This window comes from Prionailurus bengalensis, chromosome X (assembly GCF_016509475.1).
Source record: "Prionailurus bengalensis isolate Pbe53 chromosome X, Fcat_Pben_1.1_paternal_pri, whole genome shotgun sequence".
In the NCBI taxonomy this organism is placed as follows: domain Eukaryota; kingdom Metazoa; phylum Chordata; class Mammalia; order Carnivora; family Felidae; genus Prionailurus; species Prionailurus bengalensis.
This window is the reverse complement of record NC_057361.1, coordinates 15841511-15857583: the sequence shown is the minus strand read 5'-3', so window position 1 is coordinate 15857583 and position 16073 is coordinate 15841511. Positions and strand designations below refer to the sequence as shown.

General features: G+C 45.5%; 1 protein-coding gene across 10 annotated transcripts in view; it reads left to right on the top strand.

Annotated features, from left to right (window-relative positions):
- Positions 1–16073, top strand: part of SH3KBP1 (SH3 domain containing kinase binding protein 1) — a 334334-nt gene that overhangs the window by 257282 nt on the left and 60979 nt on the right. For all 10 annotated transcript variants that reach the window (XM_043570579.1, XM_043570581.1, XM_043570580.1 and 7 more), the window contains one exon: positions 9426–9533. In XM_043570579.1, the coding sequence (XP_043426514.1) occupies positions 9426–9533 (108 nt within the window). The remainder of the gene's footprint in view (positions 1–9425; positions 9534–16073) is intronic.

Below are 16073 nucleotides of genomic sequence, written 5' to 3'. Positions count from 1 at the left end.
AGCATCTTTTTCTAAACGGGAAACAGGCTGTGAGTAACCAGGCCTGTGGGGCTTCTGCTCTGGCTTGTCTCCTATTAAAATCCCTTCGGGCTTTCCTCCTGCCTGCCTGCCTGCCTGCCTGCCTCTCATAATGTCTGTGGAAGTTCTGTTCTCTTTCTGGGGACTGAGATTTGATTTCAGCTTTTTGCGCAGTTCTTGCTGACATCCAGATTCAAGGGTTACTTCTGTAGCATTTCCTAACCCATGTGCTATGAGTGGGTTATAGGAGTATAGGGTAGTGATCCCCTCAGCTCTCCAGGTGGATGGAAAGGGCCTTAGGTAGCCAGGACCCCCTTCTGGGTTGTTGGCCTTTAACATTTGGCCTCCAGCAGTCTGCCATCAAAATATTATCATTTTATATGCGTGCCATTATCTGGAAAAGGTTGGGTGGCACTGACCTACTGCCTATATTTCACTTTTGCATGTAATGATGTTTAACACCGACTCTACTTTTCCTTAGGGAATATTCCACCTTGCTGTTAGAGAAAGGTGTCTATGACTAGCAGAGGAGACTCCAGGGTAATTAAAAACTCTTGTATGTCTTTTCATTTCAGAAATTCTTTCTCTAGGACTTCTTTTGGAAATTAGACCTTGAAATAGCTCAGACTTTTAAAGACAGAGCTTAAAGTTCTATTAAATCTAGAATCAAATAAATTCTAATTAAAGAAACAGCCTTTTTAAGTGAGTATACAGCTTCTGGTTGTAGCCATGATGGAATCAAAGGTGTCAGCCTTACCCTCCTGCCATAGACAACGTTAAAATTGGACAAAATACATGAACCCACTGTTTTTAGGCATTGGGTAATACAAAGCATGGAGATGTAACCCTTGAGAGAAGTGTTCCACATCAACCCCGGGGGCGCTTTCTAAATTGCAGCATAGGGCACTGGCGCCCCAAAAAAAGCAGAGGACTCATCAGATAGAGGAAACAGAGATTGTAATTCAGGGCTGCCCAGGTGACTGGACTTTTCAGGGCAGGCAATTGCAGAGGCGTGAGCTGTGCAAAGAAAGAGCTCCAGAAGGTTTTGCCAAATGCTAAAGTGTGTATCACTAGGGCAAGACCCCACCAGGCCCGGAAGAAAATCAGCACGGGGGAGTGGGTGGGCTGTGAGCTGAGTGAACATCCCAGAAGTCACCAGTGATGAGACGTGTTAGAATTCTGGCCAAGCAGGGTAGAAAAACTGTGCTGAACATACCTGGCATCTAATTGAGAACCCAGAAGAGGCAGCCACAGGAACAGCCCCTCCCTCACCCACCCTAACAAAGCCTAAAACCAAGCTTTGACGGATCAAGCTGATCTGCACGTAACTTGCACACCGTAACAAAAACTCAACACAGTTACAAGGAAGGCCTCAAAACCCAGTCTCAACGACGTAGTTTGCACAGTTGTTGAGAGCATACAGTCACAAATTACTGTACATATGAAAAAGCAAGAAAATGTGAAGTACGATGTGGGTGGCTTACAGAAGACATGGGACATTTCTGAGTAGTTTTCAGGCGTCTACACATGCTTCTATTCATATTGGCATGGCCAAGTGGAGGCTTGGTTACTGCTCTTTGTGTGTTCCTCATTCGATTTTTTATTACCAGTTATATATTATGTGAAATGAAAGAATCAGAAGTTAGTATTGCAAAGCCTATAAGTTATTGCCCAATAAAAAGTCAGGATTTTTTACAAGTTAGATGAACTCTTTGAGGTCATGAGTTCCCAGTGTCGCAAAACAGTGAATGACTCCCTAAGCCTTGACGATCCTAGGATGTTGGCTTTTGTAATGGGACATTTTCCTTTTTTTTTTCTTTAATTCTTTCATCAGTGTTTTATAGTTTTCATACTACAGGTCTTTTAACTCCTTGGTTATGTTTATTCCAAAGTATTATATTATTTTTGGTGTAACTGTGAGTGGGATTGCTTTTCATAATTTCTCTTCGCTGGGGCGCCTGGGTGGCTCAGTCGGGTAGGTGTCCAGTTCTTGACTTCGGCTCAGGTCATGATCTCTCGGTTGGTGGGATCAAGCCCCGCATCAGGCTCCACACTGATGGCACAGAGCCTGCTTGGGATCGTTTTTCTCCGCCTGTCTCTCTCTGCCCCTCTGCTGCTCATGCATGTACACGGATGCACATGTACACATGCCCCCCCCATAAACATTTAAAAAATTCTCTTTCTGTTACTTCATTGTTAGTGTAACAAAATGCAAAAGATTTCTGTGTATAATTTTGTATCCTGTGACTTTACTGAATTCATTTATCACCTCTCATAGTTTTTTGGTGGAATCTTTAGGATTTTCTATATATAGTATCATGTCATCTGTAAATAGTGAAATTTTACAGCTTCCTTACCAATTTGGTTGCCTTTTTTTTCTTTTTGTTGTCTGGTTGCTGTGGCTAGAACTTCCAGTACTGTGTTGAATTATAGTGGTGAGAGTGGACATTCTTGTTTTGGTCCTGCCTTTAGGGGAAAGGCTTTCAGTTCCTCCCCCATTGAGGATGATGTTAACTGTGGGGTTTTCATATAAGGTCTTTATTATGTTGAAGTATATTCCCTCTAGACCTACTCTCTAAAACTTGAGAGTTTTTATTATGAGTGGATGTTGTACTTTGTGAAATGCTTTTTCTGTGTCTGTTGAGAGGATTGTATGGTTTTTATCCTTTCTCTTGTTAATGTGATGTATCACATTGATTTGTGAATATCAAACCCCTGGGGCAACCCGGGAATAAGTCTCACTTGATTGTGGTGAAGGATTTTTTTTTTAATGTATTGTTGGATTTCGTTTGCTAATATTTTGTTAGGGACTTTTGCATGTGTATTCATCAGAGATATTGGACCTGTAGTTCTCTCTCTCTCTCTCTCTCTCTCTCTCTCTCTCTCTCTCTCTCTCTTTTGTAGTGTCTTTCTCTGGTTTTAGTGTGAGGGTAATGCTGGCCTCATAGAATGAATTTGAAAGGTTTCCTTCCTCCTCTGTTTTTGGGGACAGTTTGAGAAGAATAGGTATTAACTCTTCTCTGAGTGTTAGGTAGAATTCCCCTGTGGAGCCATCTGGTCCTGACTTTTGTTTTGGGAGAATTTTTTGATTACTGATTCCGTTCATTGTTGGTAATCAGTCTGTTGAGATTTTCTATTTCTTCCCAAGTCGGTGTTGGAAGGTTTTATGTTTCTAGGAATTTGTCCATTTCCTCTAGGTTGTCCATAGAATTTTTCATAACATTCTCTTATGGTCCTTTGTATTCCTGTGGTGCCAGCTATTATTTCTCTTCCTTCATTTCTGGTTTTATTTATTTGAGTTGTCTCTCTTTTCTTCTTGATGAGTCTGGCTAAAAGTTTATCAGTTCCGTTTATCCTTTTAAAGAACCAGTTCCTGGTTTCATTGACCTGTTCCACTGGGGGTTTTTTTAGTCTGGAATGTGACATTTTCTTGAGTGAGTTTGTCTCTGAGGCTGTCTCCTTGGCTTCTCTCATTAGCTGTGGTCTGCCAGGCATTTCTTCTAACGTTGAGATAGCCTGTAGTTTTCCTTTTTCCCTCTTCCCTCATAAACCATGATGTTGATGAGCCTGCTTTAATAACTGACTTATGGGGATGTTGGAAATTGTGAGCAGAAATCCCAGTCATGCGGAATAATTGCATCTCTTGGGGAGGCGTTAACAAGCAGAGGCAAAGCTGAGTGCTCCTGGGCTCTGGCTTCTGTGGATCTGTCTCTCAATAGCCCCCCTGAAGCTCCACGTGGAACACGTTCATTAGTAAATATTAAACAGCTTTTTCTGTACTGCTGGTGGGACGCTGAAAGTGTACAACACTCCCTTTCTCCTGGAGTGGTGTCTCAGTCATCAGAGGAGACCGTGAAAAACAGCCACGCTGGATAACTTCTGGGAAACTGGGACTAGGGCATGTGGGCACAGCTGGCCACCAAGAGCAGTGGCTGAGCGTGGTGCTTTTCTTTTTCGCTTGGACCAGCTGGCGAACCCGTTTTCATCGTTTCATTTTTTGGTTCGATAGGTCCGTTTGTAAGCTACACGTTCCTGTCTGAAGTCAAACAGGGCACTTACGATGTCTGAGAAAATGTGGCTTACGTTCTGGAGGTATTTTGAAGTTATTTCCACAATTATAAACAAATAATAAATTCAGTAAAGATTAATAGGTAAGCCAGATCACAGAGGTGAAGCTTTCTTGAGTAGCTAATCTATACCTGCCTCTCCCCGATTCAACTCGACCTCACTTCTGGTGTTTGAAAATTGAGAGAAGTAGATCAGTAGTCTGAGGGAAGGTTGGGCCATCCGTCATTTCATCCATTCAGCCAGCCCTTATTCAGGATTGATATTTGCCAGGCAATGCTCTGGGTATTTGGTGGATACAAAAGTGTGAAGACAAGATCCTTATTTTCAAGGACCTGACCATTTTTGAGAATCTTACTATTCAAAGTGTGGTGCATGGACCAGCAGCATACGCATCACCCAGGGACCTGTTAGAAATGCTGAATCTCGGACCCGCCCTAGACCTACTGAATCCAAGTTGGCATTTTCACAAGATGCCGAAGTGGATATTATGTGCATTAAAATTTGGCAAGCGTGAGTCCAAATCATTGATGGTCAGCCCGCATATTAAGGACCAAGGAACCTCTAAAAAGTGCTGATTTCCTGGTCCGACCCCCTAGAAATTGGTGTGGGGTGTAGCCCCAGCCCTGGGAATTGTAATAACTCCCCAGGTGATTCTCAGTGTGCAGCCAGCTTTGAGAAACCGTGAACTATTAGGTTACTTTGCGTTGTTGACAAAAGGGAGCCCAGGATGAGGTTTTGGCTCGATCTTTTCACCAATTTACAATTCAACCAAAAGACAAGTTTGTCTTTTCTAAACATCTGTGGCGCGGAGACTAGAGGCAGACACACCAGAGCGCGCTTGGTGACTCTGCCAAGTTGTACGTCAGGGTGTGGCCGGAAGCTTTCCTGGCGCACTGTCCCTCCAGGTCTTTGGGACCAGTCCATAGAATCACAGTAATGATGACCACCAAGGTCGTGTCGCTCTTCACACCCCATCCAAATTGTCCTGTGTATCAAGAAACCGAGACCCAGAGTTTTGATAACTTGTGGACCACTTAATTCTCAGACAGCCCACATTGCCTGTCTTCCCCCTCTCCCTGCGATACCTCAGACACCCTGAGATAGGGCAGAGCATAGAGGTGGGAGCACGGCACAACTGAGGCTCTGTTTATTCATTCCTTAAAAGGAAAAACGTGGTTTGTAATTTATAAGGAAAAATACCATATTTTACTCTGATATCTGCCTGGTGATGAGGCATAGAGAAACCGTTTTTGAGGACTTGGTCATAGAAGAGTGAATGTTCTGTGTCAGAAATGTCATTCTTTCCATACCCTCAACTCTTGATCAAGTCCAGGTCTCCTTTCCTCTCCTTTCCTGTGCCACTGGAGCTTATTTCTAATGATCGTTGTTCTGGAAGCTTTCTTTCATCTATGTGCTGATTTTTTACTCTCTCCCGCTGCAAACTCCTGCCTCATTCAGAAGCCGCTCTGTTTTCCTCATCCTTATTGGAATCTTAAAATCTGCTAGGGTGATCATCATCTTGGGTTACATCTTTGGTCCCGGTATGATTATTAATAGTGTCCCAGGTTTGAAAAGAAATGACATGGTCACCCTTACATCTTCCAGTATTTTGGCCTCTCTCCTCACTATCTCATTGTCCTGCTTTCACTCGCCTTCTGCCGTCCTCCCTGATGATATTCTGGCCTCACAGATCACTGACCCGCTGTCCCTTCATCCTGCTCCTGCCTCTCACGGGTGCCATCTTGCCTCATGCCTCACATCGCTGGTAAGTCGATGTTGGCTGGGAGCCCTCTGGGAGCCAGGCACTGCCTTCACTCTAAGCACCAGTTCTTGAATATTCTCTTCCATGACCCCAGCTTCCCACTCTCCCTCTTCCCTTCCTTCATGTTTGGTGATCCTGCCTTTGACCTTTCTCATTACTCTGGTTCATGCCCTCATTCTCTTTTCAGGCTACCCGGTTTATCTAGGTCCCACTTGTTTTTAAACCTGGCTTAGCACTCCTGCCGGCGTTTCTGCATCATATTGATTCACTGCGTCTGCCTCTCCCGCTAGCCTCTGAGCTTGGGAGTCCTGTAAGGACATTATGATTTTCTGTTTACCCCTGAATGCCTCTGCTATTCTGCATGTTTTCAGTCCTTAGCAAATAAATTGAATTTGCTGTTCTCTTATACTTCCAGAAGCACAGCCCTCCTACGAATAACTGTCTCTTCATTTCCGCCATCAAAAGGCTAGTTCTTTTGCCTGGTTTGTTGAAGATGTTTTTCCACTTCTCATTTTGCTGTCAGAATTGTTCCTGTTCCCGTTAGATTAGCTTCTTTTGCTAGGGGGTAAGAAGCGCCCTGGTTCTCTACCGGTCTCTGCCCCCTCCAGGTACCTTGACCCTGGGCTGGTTTCTGTCCTGCAGCAGGTTCCCTCTTCCGCTTTCCTTTGTGTCCTAAGGCACACTGGCTATTTTCTTTTTGGAATGCACTTATCTCATCCATGAGCCCTGTATTTGTCTTTATACCAATCAGAACAGTAAGACAGATTGTGTTCTACCTTCACGCTTTCCCTCTTACCTTGAATTACACAATGATTAGTACTGTTAATGTTATCCTTCAAAAGCAGAGTATAGACGAGCCATCCAAGCCATTCATTCACCACTGATGGGAGATATAATAAATATGTCATATGCACTGTTTTCCCCCGTAGGCATGGATGAGTTCTAAAGTTATTCTGGATATGCTTCTAGTTATTAAAATGTTCCTCATTGTTTTTCTTACATATGAAGGAAGAGGCTTCATCGCAATGATTCTTGGGCTACTGCTTGCATGAGACTAAGGCGAGGCATGGATTTGCACCAGTCAGAAAGTTGGAAAGAAGCTTTGTAAAAGAAATGTAGCACTGAACAGTATTTAAGTGCCTTTTGTGGATGTAATTCTGTATCAGATGCTCTGAATTGAATGTGCAGGGAAGTTCAGTCGTCACATAAGCAAACCCTTCACAGGTGAAAAGATTTAAGATTGTTTGAAAAACTGTTAATGATTGTTCCTCTTTGGTACCAGACCTCTTGGTTGATACCTGTTATCCAAGAGGGCCTTGTGTAATATTGTGTGGGGGTCTTTCACATAAATCTCTAATCTCCATGGAGTTAGGGATCATGTTCTTTGCAGGTTTAATGTTTGGTGCCTACAGAAAGAACTTAAATGTACTTTGCATTTAATAGATGTTTGTTGAATTGAATATCGTGAAGTGCAAATTAACACAGTTGTGAGTGTTAGAGAAAAGATAAAGCGTTCATCAATATCACTTTACTGAAGGTGAGTTTCAAGTTGGGTTTTGAAAAGAAGAGGGACTTGTCCGGAAAAAGAGGAGAGAAAGGTGCCAAGCATTTCCTCAAAAGCAGAGCCTTCTGGATTGAAAGATTTCATTCCTAAGGATTGAGAGTATAGGAATGTCACACCCTAGGCCTTCCCAAGATTTTCTGGGGTTGTTGATGATGATGTCTTCTCAGGTTTGGGAGAACGGCAGAAGCTATCATACTCTGCCACCGCCATCCCTGTCCGTGAATCCTTTCTGTGGGGACTGATGCTAGATTGTTTAGGGAGTGATGTGACATGAGTGGGGCCAGAATACTTACCTGGGCTTCTCTTTGTTATTTTTCACAAGATAAGCACTCTCTCATGTTGTCTTTTGAACTCTGATTTGTCCTGGGTAAGTCTGAACTTGATGTTTCAAGTGTCTGTTTTTTGGCATTGGTCTGGACTAGAATTTACCATCTGTGATTAAGGGCCCATTTCTAAAACCCACATCCTCTTCTAAAGGGTTAGTTTATCTTTGTAAACAGTTACCACTATTGGAAGGGAGGGTGGTGCTCATTTACTTCTTACCTGACCTCTCTTACATACAGTCATCATGAGTTAAGGTAGATGGAGGCTACCCTGTCCTGACTGCAGGAGATCATAGAACTTAGGGTTAGAAAGAGTCTTCATTGATTCCATAAATATTTATTACATTGGACATTGTGCGGTGGGCTGGGGGCATAATGGTGACAAAGCCAGATGTGTTCTTCACCTTGCTAAGATGTATGATTGAGCAAGGCACCTGTGAGTCACATAAGCTGTGGCCCTCCGGGGGTCTGCAGCAGGACCCTGGGCCAGCTGCACATCTGCTGCTTGAGCCATCCTGGCCCACTGGTTTTGTAGAGGACCATGAGTGTCTCTCCATGGGCCCTGGGCATGATCTCCTCACTTTGCTGAACATCTCCTGCTTCAGGCGCAACTTTGAAAGTCCTATGTGTGACTAGCACTTTTTGGAAAGCCTTTGCTCGTTTTCGGCTCTAGCAGGAAGTTACCGATCACACTCTGAGAACTGGATTTTTACTCAAGGGCGTGTAATTAACAGCACTGTGTGTACATGGCCCATAAGCTGGGCTGGAAAAAGTGCCCAAGTGAGGAGGTTTGCAGTAGGCCAGGTGAGTCTTGGATTAGGGTGGTTCAAGTGGAATTAGAGCCGGGGGACAAATGTGAGATACATTGTGAAACCAGAACAAACTTGCCTTCCAACCAATTGGATGTGAGGCAAAATGGAAGTGGTTTATGGCATGAGGTTAAGCGTCCAGGAGAACTACGAGGCCATTAGGCTCAGGACGGAAGCTTGGCACAGGCCGAGCTCTCACCGTCTGCCTGATACCTGGCACAAAATAGGCACTCAGTAAACATTTGATGAGTGAGTGAACAGAATAGGGATTACTTAAAGGGAAACAGGTTTGATCTGGAAGAATGAATAGATTTGTTCATTCATTTAGTAAGCAAACATGGAATTCTGTAAGGTGGGGGAAAGGCTTCTCATGATGACACCCGTGCCCCATCAACACCGAAAGGAGAAGGTGAGGAAGAGCAGGGCGTTCACGAGCTTGTCAAAAGTGGATTTTTCTCAGGCTTGGCTGACTCTCAACACAAAGCCCTTTTTTCATTTCCGCAAGCTTTGTGACAGGCCAAAGAGAACCTTTGTGCACGTGATACTTTCTAAAGCATGTTTGCTGTTAATGAAATAATTTTATTTCAGTAAAATTAAGACGAAGAAGGTACATATCCTCCCATCTTAAAAAAAAAAAAAAGATCTTCTAGATTCAGGGCATCCGGCAGCCGCACTGGGGTTCGAGTCTGAGCAGCTCTAGCACACTTGTGCTTTCCTTCTCCCGTCTGACTTTGAGGTTGATGCTGACCTGGTCTCAGTAACCACGGTGGATGGGTTGACAGTGGCCTCCAGGAAAGGGCCTCCATCCCCTCTAACAGGGTGTCAGACCTCCCTGGAGGGTGCTTGTCCCGTTTCTCACTCTCTGCTCTCCTGTTTCCTAGGACTGCATCGACGTGGGCTGGTGGGAAGGAGAGCTCAACGGCAGACGAGGAGTGTTCCCCGATAACTTCGTGAAGTTACTTCCACCTGACTTTGAAAAGGAGGGGAATGTAAGTGTTCCTGGCTTGGATGTCAGCGCTCCACACGCTGTCAGAGTGGTGGCTTCCCTGATGGGTCTCGGGGTGAGGGGTGAGGGGAGTTTAGTGGACCATTGAAGAGCACTGACATTTTAGTTCGATGGACCTGGTTTCTGAGCCTTCGGCTGTTCTGTACGCTGGGTGAGAGTGTGAATGAGTTCATTACCTTCCACAAGCATCAGTTTCCTCATATGACAGCTAGTGACAGTGATCCTTATTCTCGTGTACAAAGCACTTGGTGCAGTACCTAGAACATAGAAGCACCCACATGACAAGACCTCTTGGGTGCTCCATTTAAGTGGACCGCCTACATCCTGTGTCGTATGTCCTTGGCGGTGGTGAAGTGCCCAGTATCGTGGAAGTGGCTGAAAAGCACATCGTGAAGCCGAGGACGCAGAGCAAAGCCAGTAATGTTCCTACACTGTGTGTATATACGTATACACCCCTGACCTGTTCTCTCTTTGCGGGGGCCCATTTTCCACTGCTGTTGTTTAAATGAACCAGAGTCCATCTTTGCCTCACTGCGGGTGTATTGTTTCTCCGATGAGATGTAACAAGAGATGTTGACAAGTTAGAAGCACTTTACATTATAAGGGGGCAGCACCTTGGTCTTTTCCATTCTGTCCTGCATCTCAGGGCTCTTGGCTCAGGCTTTCATTTGACTTCCATCTGCCTTTCTGGACTGGTTTCTCTTTGTACCCATTGGGGCTCTGCTACTGGACCATGAACCTGACTTGGACCCATGACCATTCCCAGGAAGCTGACGTTTATGAAGGATAGCTACATACTGATGGATTGGTTGGTAAGAATACGAAACCGTGTCGATGGTGTGTGTACTGCTTAGATGAACACACGTGATTGTTCGAGAAGCTGCACAGTACTGGTACCCACCAAGGTTATGCCCCATAGATCTTTAGATTGGTTTTATTCCTAGGGCCACACCTTCTACGCTTTTGTGCAGGTCACTTTCTTGTATTATTTAGCTGAAGAATGCTCTGTTCCTCCGCACATGTTGTGCTCTCTTGGAACTGAGTTTGGGGTTCAGAGAATCTGGATTCCAATTCCTAGTTGTTGGAAATAAGCTCAGGGAATTCCTAGGCTTATTCCCCACACCTGGTGTTTTCTGTATCCCTGACACTTAAGTGCTGGTCCACGTGCCACACTTTATCAGCATTACCTGGAGCTTGTTAGAATGTTCAGACTCCGCTCTAGACCTGGCGCATCAGAACCTGCGTTTGAACAAGGTCCTCAGGGGGCGCCTGGGTGGCGCAGTCGGTTAAGCGGCCGACTTCAGCCAGGTCACGATCTCGCGGCCCGTGAGTTCGAGCCCCGCGTCAGGCTCTGGGCTGATGGCTCAGAGCCTGGAGCCTGTTTCCGATTCTGTGTCTCCCTCTCTCTCTGCCCCTCCCCCGTTCATGCTCTGTCTCTCTCTGTCCCAAAAATAAATAAATGTTGAACAAGGTCCTCAGGTGACCCGTTGATACGTTACACGTGACACATTATAATTTGGGAAGTACTGTTTCAAAGTCATGACAACCCCACCTTCCAGTTCCCCACGGTATTTTAGGAGAGGAATAAATTCTCAGAACAGAGAAGAGCTCACCATTCAAGAAAAAAAAAAAATTCTAGCAAGCAAAATCACTTGAGCCATTTTTACTAGATGGTCGCAGTGGTGGGTTATCAGTTGACAGAATCCATCCCTGAGAAAAACAGATGCTAACGTTTAGCAATGATTGGATCGTAAATGGTTTGAAACAACAGGACACAGGGTTGAGGTTTGACAGACATTTACAGAGTGTAATGGTTGTGACTCCAGGCTACAGCATCTGACAGACCTGGGCTTGAATCATGGCCCCGTCCATTACTTGTCCTGTTCCAGGTCATCTCACTGAATGTGTCTAACCCTCAGTATTTTCATCTGTAAAATTTTGAGAATAATCATACTTACCTTGCTGAACGGTTGAAAAGATAGGAAAGCTTTAGCATAGCTACATGGTGCTTGGTAAACGTCCCATATATGTTAACTGTTAGGGTCTTTGTGTAATTATCGCTCTGTTATCGCAAGTGTGGGAAGGCTCCAGCTCAAACTGTGCTGTAATGATGGAAGTCTGACTCTGGTTCATCTTGCTTCGGCTGTCAAATCAACGCAGTTATCTTGATGTCTTTATGAGCTTCCCTGGGAATCCAAATGCATCTGAGAACTTTGATGATAGCCTTTAAAAGGAAATCTAATGCTTTATAAAATATAGTCGTAGAGACAAGCGGGCACAGAATGGTATAATCTTCATGTAATTTCTCATCTTTTTTCAGGATCTGCTCCCTGGCTGTTATGTTTTGTTTATTCATTCATCCACCGTGTGTTTATTGGGTCCCTTCTTCCTGCTTTTGTGGGCTTAGGGTCTGGCAACGGATCTGATGTTCAGGGCCACAGAGACCTGCCAGACCTTTCCAAAAGGACACTGAGGGTGGGCCTCTTCCAAGGAGTGGAGGGGAGAGGGCTGTCCTGACTGCCTGTTTGACCCTTCTCACCCATCTTTACAAGCCTGGTAAAAGGTGTTTGTGTCCTGAAGCATTTGGATGCCACGTCCTTCGTGGTGACTCCTCTCCTGTGGCCAAGGAACCTTGGCAAGCATGCCGCCCTACTGGTTATTTACGACCTTTTTGGTTCTGATTGATATAGTATGATTTTGAAGGCTAAGGTAAAATATGGATAATTCTTTTAACAAATGGGCAAAGCCTGTGGTTGCCTGCATTGTGGCACCTTGCCTTACAGTTCCCGGTCCTATTTTAGTGAGGCAGCAAATACACCAGGTGAGAGAGATTCCATGGCATACTCTTCTAGAAGCTCTGCTCTGTTACATAAGGTATTAAGGGAAGACTTCTACCGAGAGAGTGAAGTTGTCGGTGAGGAGTAGACTCAGCTTGCTCGTTGAGGCATGCACGCTCTTTGCGGCCGCATGGGCATCTCGCCAACCTCAGACAAGCAGCCACCATCTCTTTGATAGGTCTTTTAACCTTGTCCCTAAGAAGCAGAAAACTCAGTTGGGGGGAGCAATGGTCGTACCTGTCAGACAAAATAATACGTGCAGCTGAGAAGTGATTGTGTGATGTGGCATTTAGCTTTTAGAAAATGTAAAGTCTTACATCCTCTTTATCCCCTCCGGCCTATAAAACCAGCCAACCTGCTTTGCACTGGCGGTTACACCAGCCTTTATCGCCACACGCAGAGTACTGGTGAGCTGGTGACAGCGTGTCAGGAGCTGGGGGTGTTGTTTGCCGAGCTGAGCCGTGTGAAGATGATTGGAATCATTAACACACATGCGCTGTGTGAATGACAGAGTCTGAAACATTCTGCCACCGGTTTCAGCACATGTCATCTTGTCTTGCCAGTGGCTGGGGTTGCAACCATTCACCCAGAAAAGAGGACGGTCTGGGATGATTAGGGTAGACGGCAGCAAACCCCATCTCTTCGGCAGCCGACCTCCTGAATCAGTAGGCATCGCGGAAGCATTCTGACGAGGCTGGCCCGTTGCTGCGGCGGTGCGGACCCAGGTGGTTACCACAGAGCCTTCTGGAATTTCCTGGAGGGCTTTCTTTCAGAGAGAGCTCGGCAGATTCTCTCTCACCGGGTGACAAACGCTTTGGGGCTTTCTCTCAAACTATTCCCTGTGGGGGGAGCACCCGCTGATCTCTTGGTGCATATTTTAGAGCAATTATGTAAGCTATTTATGAGAGAACCTAGATTCGATGGCTGTCTGTTTATTTTGAGACTTGACAGTAAAATTGAATATCAAAATGGAAAGATTAAATATGCTGAGAGCTCTATTGAAGCAATCAACGTACGTGCTCTGTCATCATCATTGAAGGAAAACGGGGAACTTGGGCTCTCAAGAACAGAGAACTTCTATTGTCATTAAAAAAATAGAATAGATATTCTGAAAGATGTTTCTGAAAGACTGCTTTTTAAGAAGAAGTCTCGAGCTGCAGCACTTCAACAGAAGCTGTTCAAATCACCCGAAGAAAATGTTACTGTGCTAGTATACGTTGCCGTGGAGGACTCTTCTGAGTATATACCGTGTCAAGAACCAGAGTGCTGCGAAGGTTCCCGGAGGCATTTCCATAGCGAATGTTCTGCAGCGGAGGGTCTGCCTCTCAGGACCGCAGAAACCTTCCGTCAAAGATTTCTAAAGATGCCTGTGGCTGTGATGCAGGCTCACCTTTGCCAACTCACAGAGACTTACCCAGTGAGCCGACTGCCAGCTTACTAATTGCAACAAGAACGGAAATGTCAGCCAGTCTGGAACGCATGGGCCCGCCTGCCCTGGGCATTTGCTCCCACTGGGCCTGGCTTTTTCGAAGCCAGATTGTACAGGAAACCACATGTACTTGGTGCTTTCTGGGAGAGTATGGAAGGAAAGCAGGAGGAGCCAGTCGTTTGCAGGCATAGCTTGAGGCCCCCTCACGCACCAGAGGGAAGGGGGTGCCCAGGCAGCTGTGTGCTGAATTCAGCTGAGCCCACATGCTCTCTGCTAGTGCACTGCACCTTTGGCCTCAGCAGCTTTCCATTCTTTTCTGTTCTCACAGCTGACCGGCCCCTTCTTGTTCATTGTCAGTCTGCAGACACATTGTGGTACAATCAAGTAGGTTTCCCACATTCCCAATCATGGTTGAGTACCAACCTTAAGATTGTTCTAGATCACTCAGCAGCTGCGTAGGGTCCAAACTTTTAGACGAAAGGAGGACTCTTCCTTCGTTTCGACAATGACTAATCCACTATAAGTGGATTTTTCCACTTATAGTGTTTTGCTGTGACTACATTCTCTTTACCAAGTTCTTCGGAGGCCCCTGACTTTAGCCCCCATCATCTGACAACCCAGTTTATAAAACTGTCTCAGCCCAAATTTTCTTTGTTCCTAGTCATGTCCTTCAGCTTTTTGAGAACTACTATTTCTAGTTTCTAAAGATGTCCGATGATATTTCCCCCAAATAGTCTTCCAAAAAGAAACAAATATGTGCTTCTAATAAACAGCATTGTAAAAAAAAAAATTCACCTACAGCCTTGTCTGTATATGTAGTTTCCTGGGTAATTTCACTTGCAGAGATGAGGATTGTCAAGGCATAGTGTCACCCAAGTAGGACCTAATGATGGTGCCCTGAGCTTTGATCACGTGGGCTGGATGGCACGCCTTCTCCCTTCTCTGCTGGTACTTACTGCCCATACTCTCTCAGCTGAGAGCCTCATTCAGTGTATTCTTGCCTGAGATGATTCTCTGTCATCATTCCATCTGAAATGTCATCTCTTTGAGGCAGAGCCCATGTCTCAAGCTTCTCTCCTTCATGGGCCCGAAAGTGTGTGTCTTAGTTCAGTCTGCTATGACAGAATGCCATAGACTGGGTGGTTTATAAACAGAAACTTATTCCTCACAGTCTGGATGCTGGGAAGTCTAAGATCAAGGTGCCAGCAAATTTAGCATCTAGTGTAGGTCCACTTCTTATTTCGTAGATGGCTGTTCTTGTTGTGACCTCATATGGCAGAAAAGGTAAGGGCATTCACTGGGGTCTCTTCTACAAGGACACTAATTCCATTTATGAGGGCACCATGCTCATGACCCAATCAGCCCCCAAAAGCAACACCTCAAAACACCACTACCTTGGGGATTAGGTTTCACCATATGAATAGGGGGTCCATTCAGTGGATGAACATTCAGTCCATAGCAGCATGTTTGGTATATGGTTGGCTCTCAGGAATCACTTGTCCTTTGGTCATTTGGTGACCAGGTGTACCTTCCCTTCCTTCAGTCTCTCCCCTTCTACTTCCTGCTCTCTCCTGTACTAGTATGAGAAAGGAGGAGGGGCAGGGAGAAGCCAGGTCCCTTGTCCGATTCCTCTTTCCAGACATAGGGGAACTCAGGTCTTTCTATCTGGGTGTGAGGTCTGGCTACGGGCTTGAGGCATCACTTTTACAGTGGGTGGAGGGAGCAAAGGCGTGAGCCATGGGGGTAAACTATGCGAGCATCTTGGGGAGAAGCCAAATACCAAAGCCTGGGTGACTACCCAATAGGCTGGCAGTCCAGCTGGGCCCAGCCAAGAGATGCAGGCCAGGAGACGAGGGATGCAGGCCACCAGACCAGAGGTTAAGTAGAGGAAAGTCAAGAGAGACGCTGCCAAGAACAGATTTTCGTGGTGGCTCCTGCAGAGCTCCTGTGCTAGGGACTCTTTAGGGTGCAGAGGGGCACTCCTCTGAGCACAGCCCCAGCTGCACTCTTCAAAGGTGTTGCCAAATCTATCAGGGACGGGGGAGGAAAGGGCAGAGTGGAGGCCTTTGACCATTTTTAAACCCACGAGTAGTGCCCTGGTCAGGAACTGTCCATTTTTGTCCCCTCTCTAGCCTCACACAGACACTTCTAGAGAATTTAGCTGGATGCCTGGAAGATGGCTTCCCAAGGCTCAAAATCAAGCTAAGATTTGCTTCCAGGATCTTACCATATTCATCTAACAAAGCCCCCCTAAAGG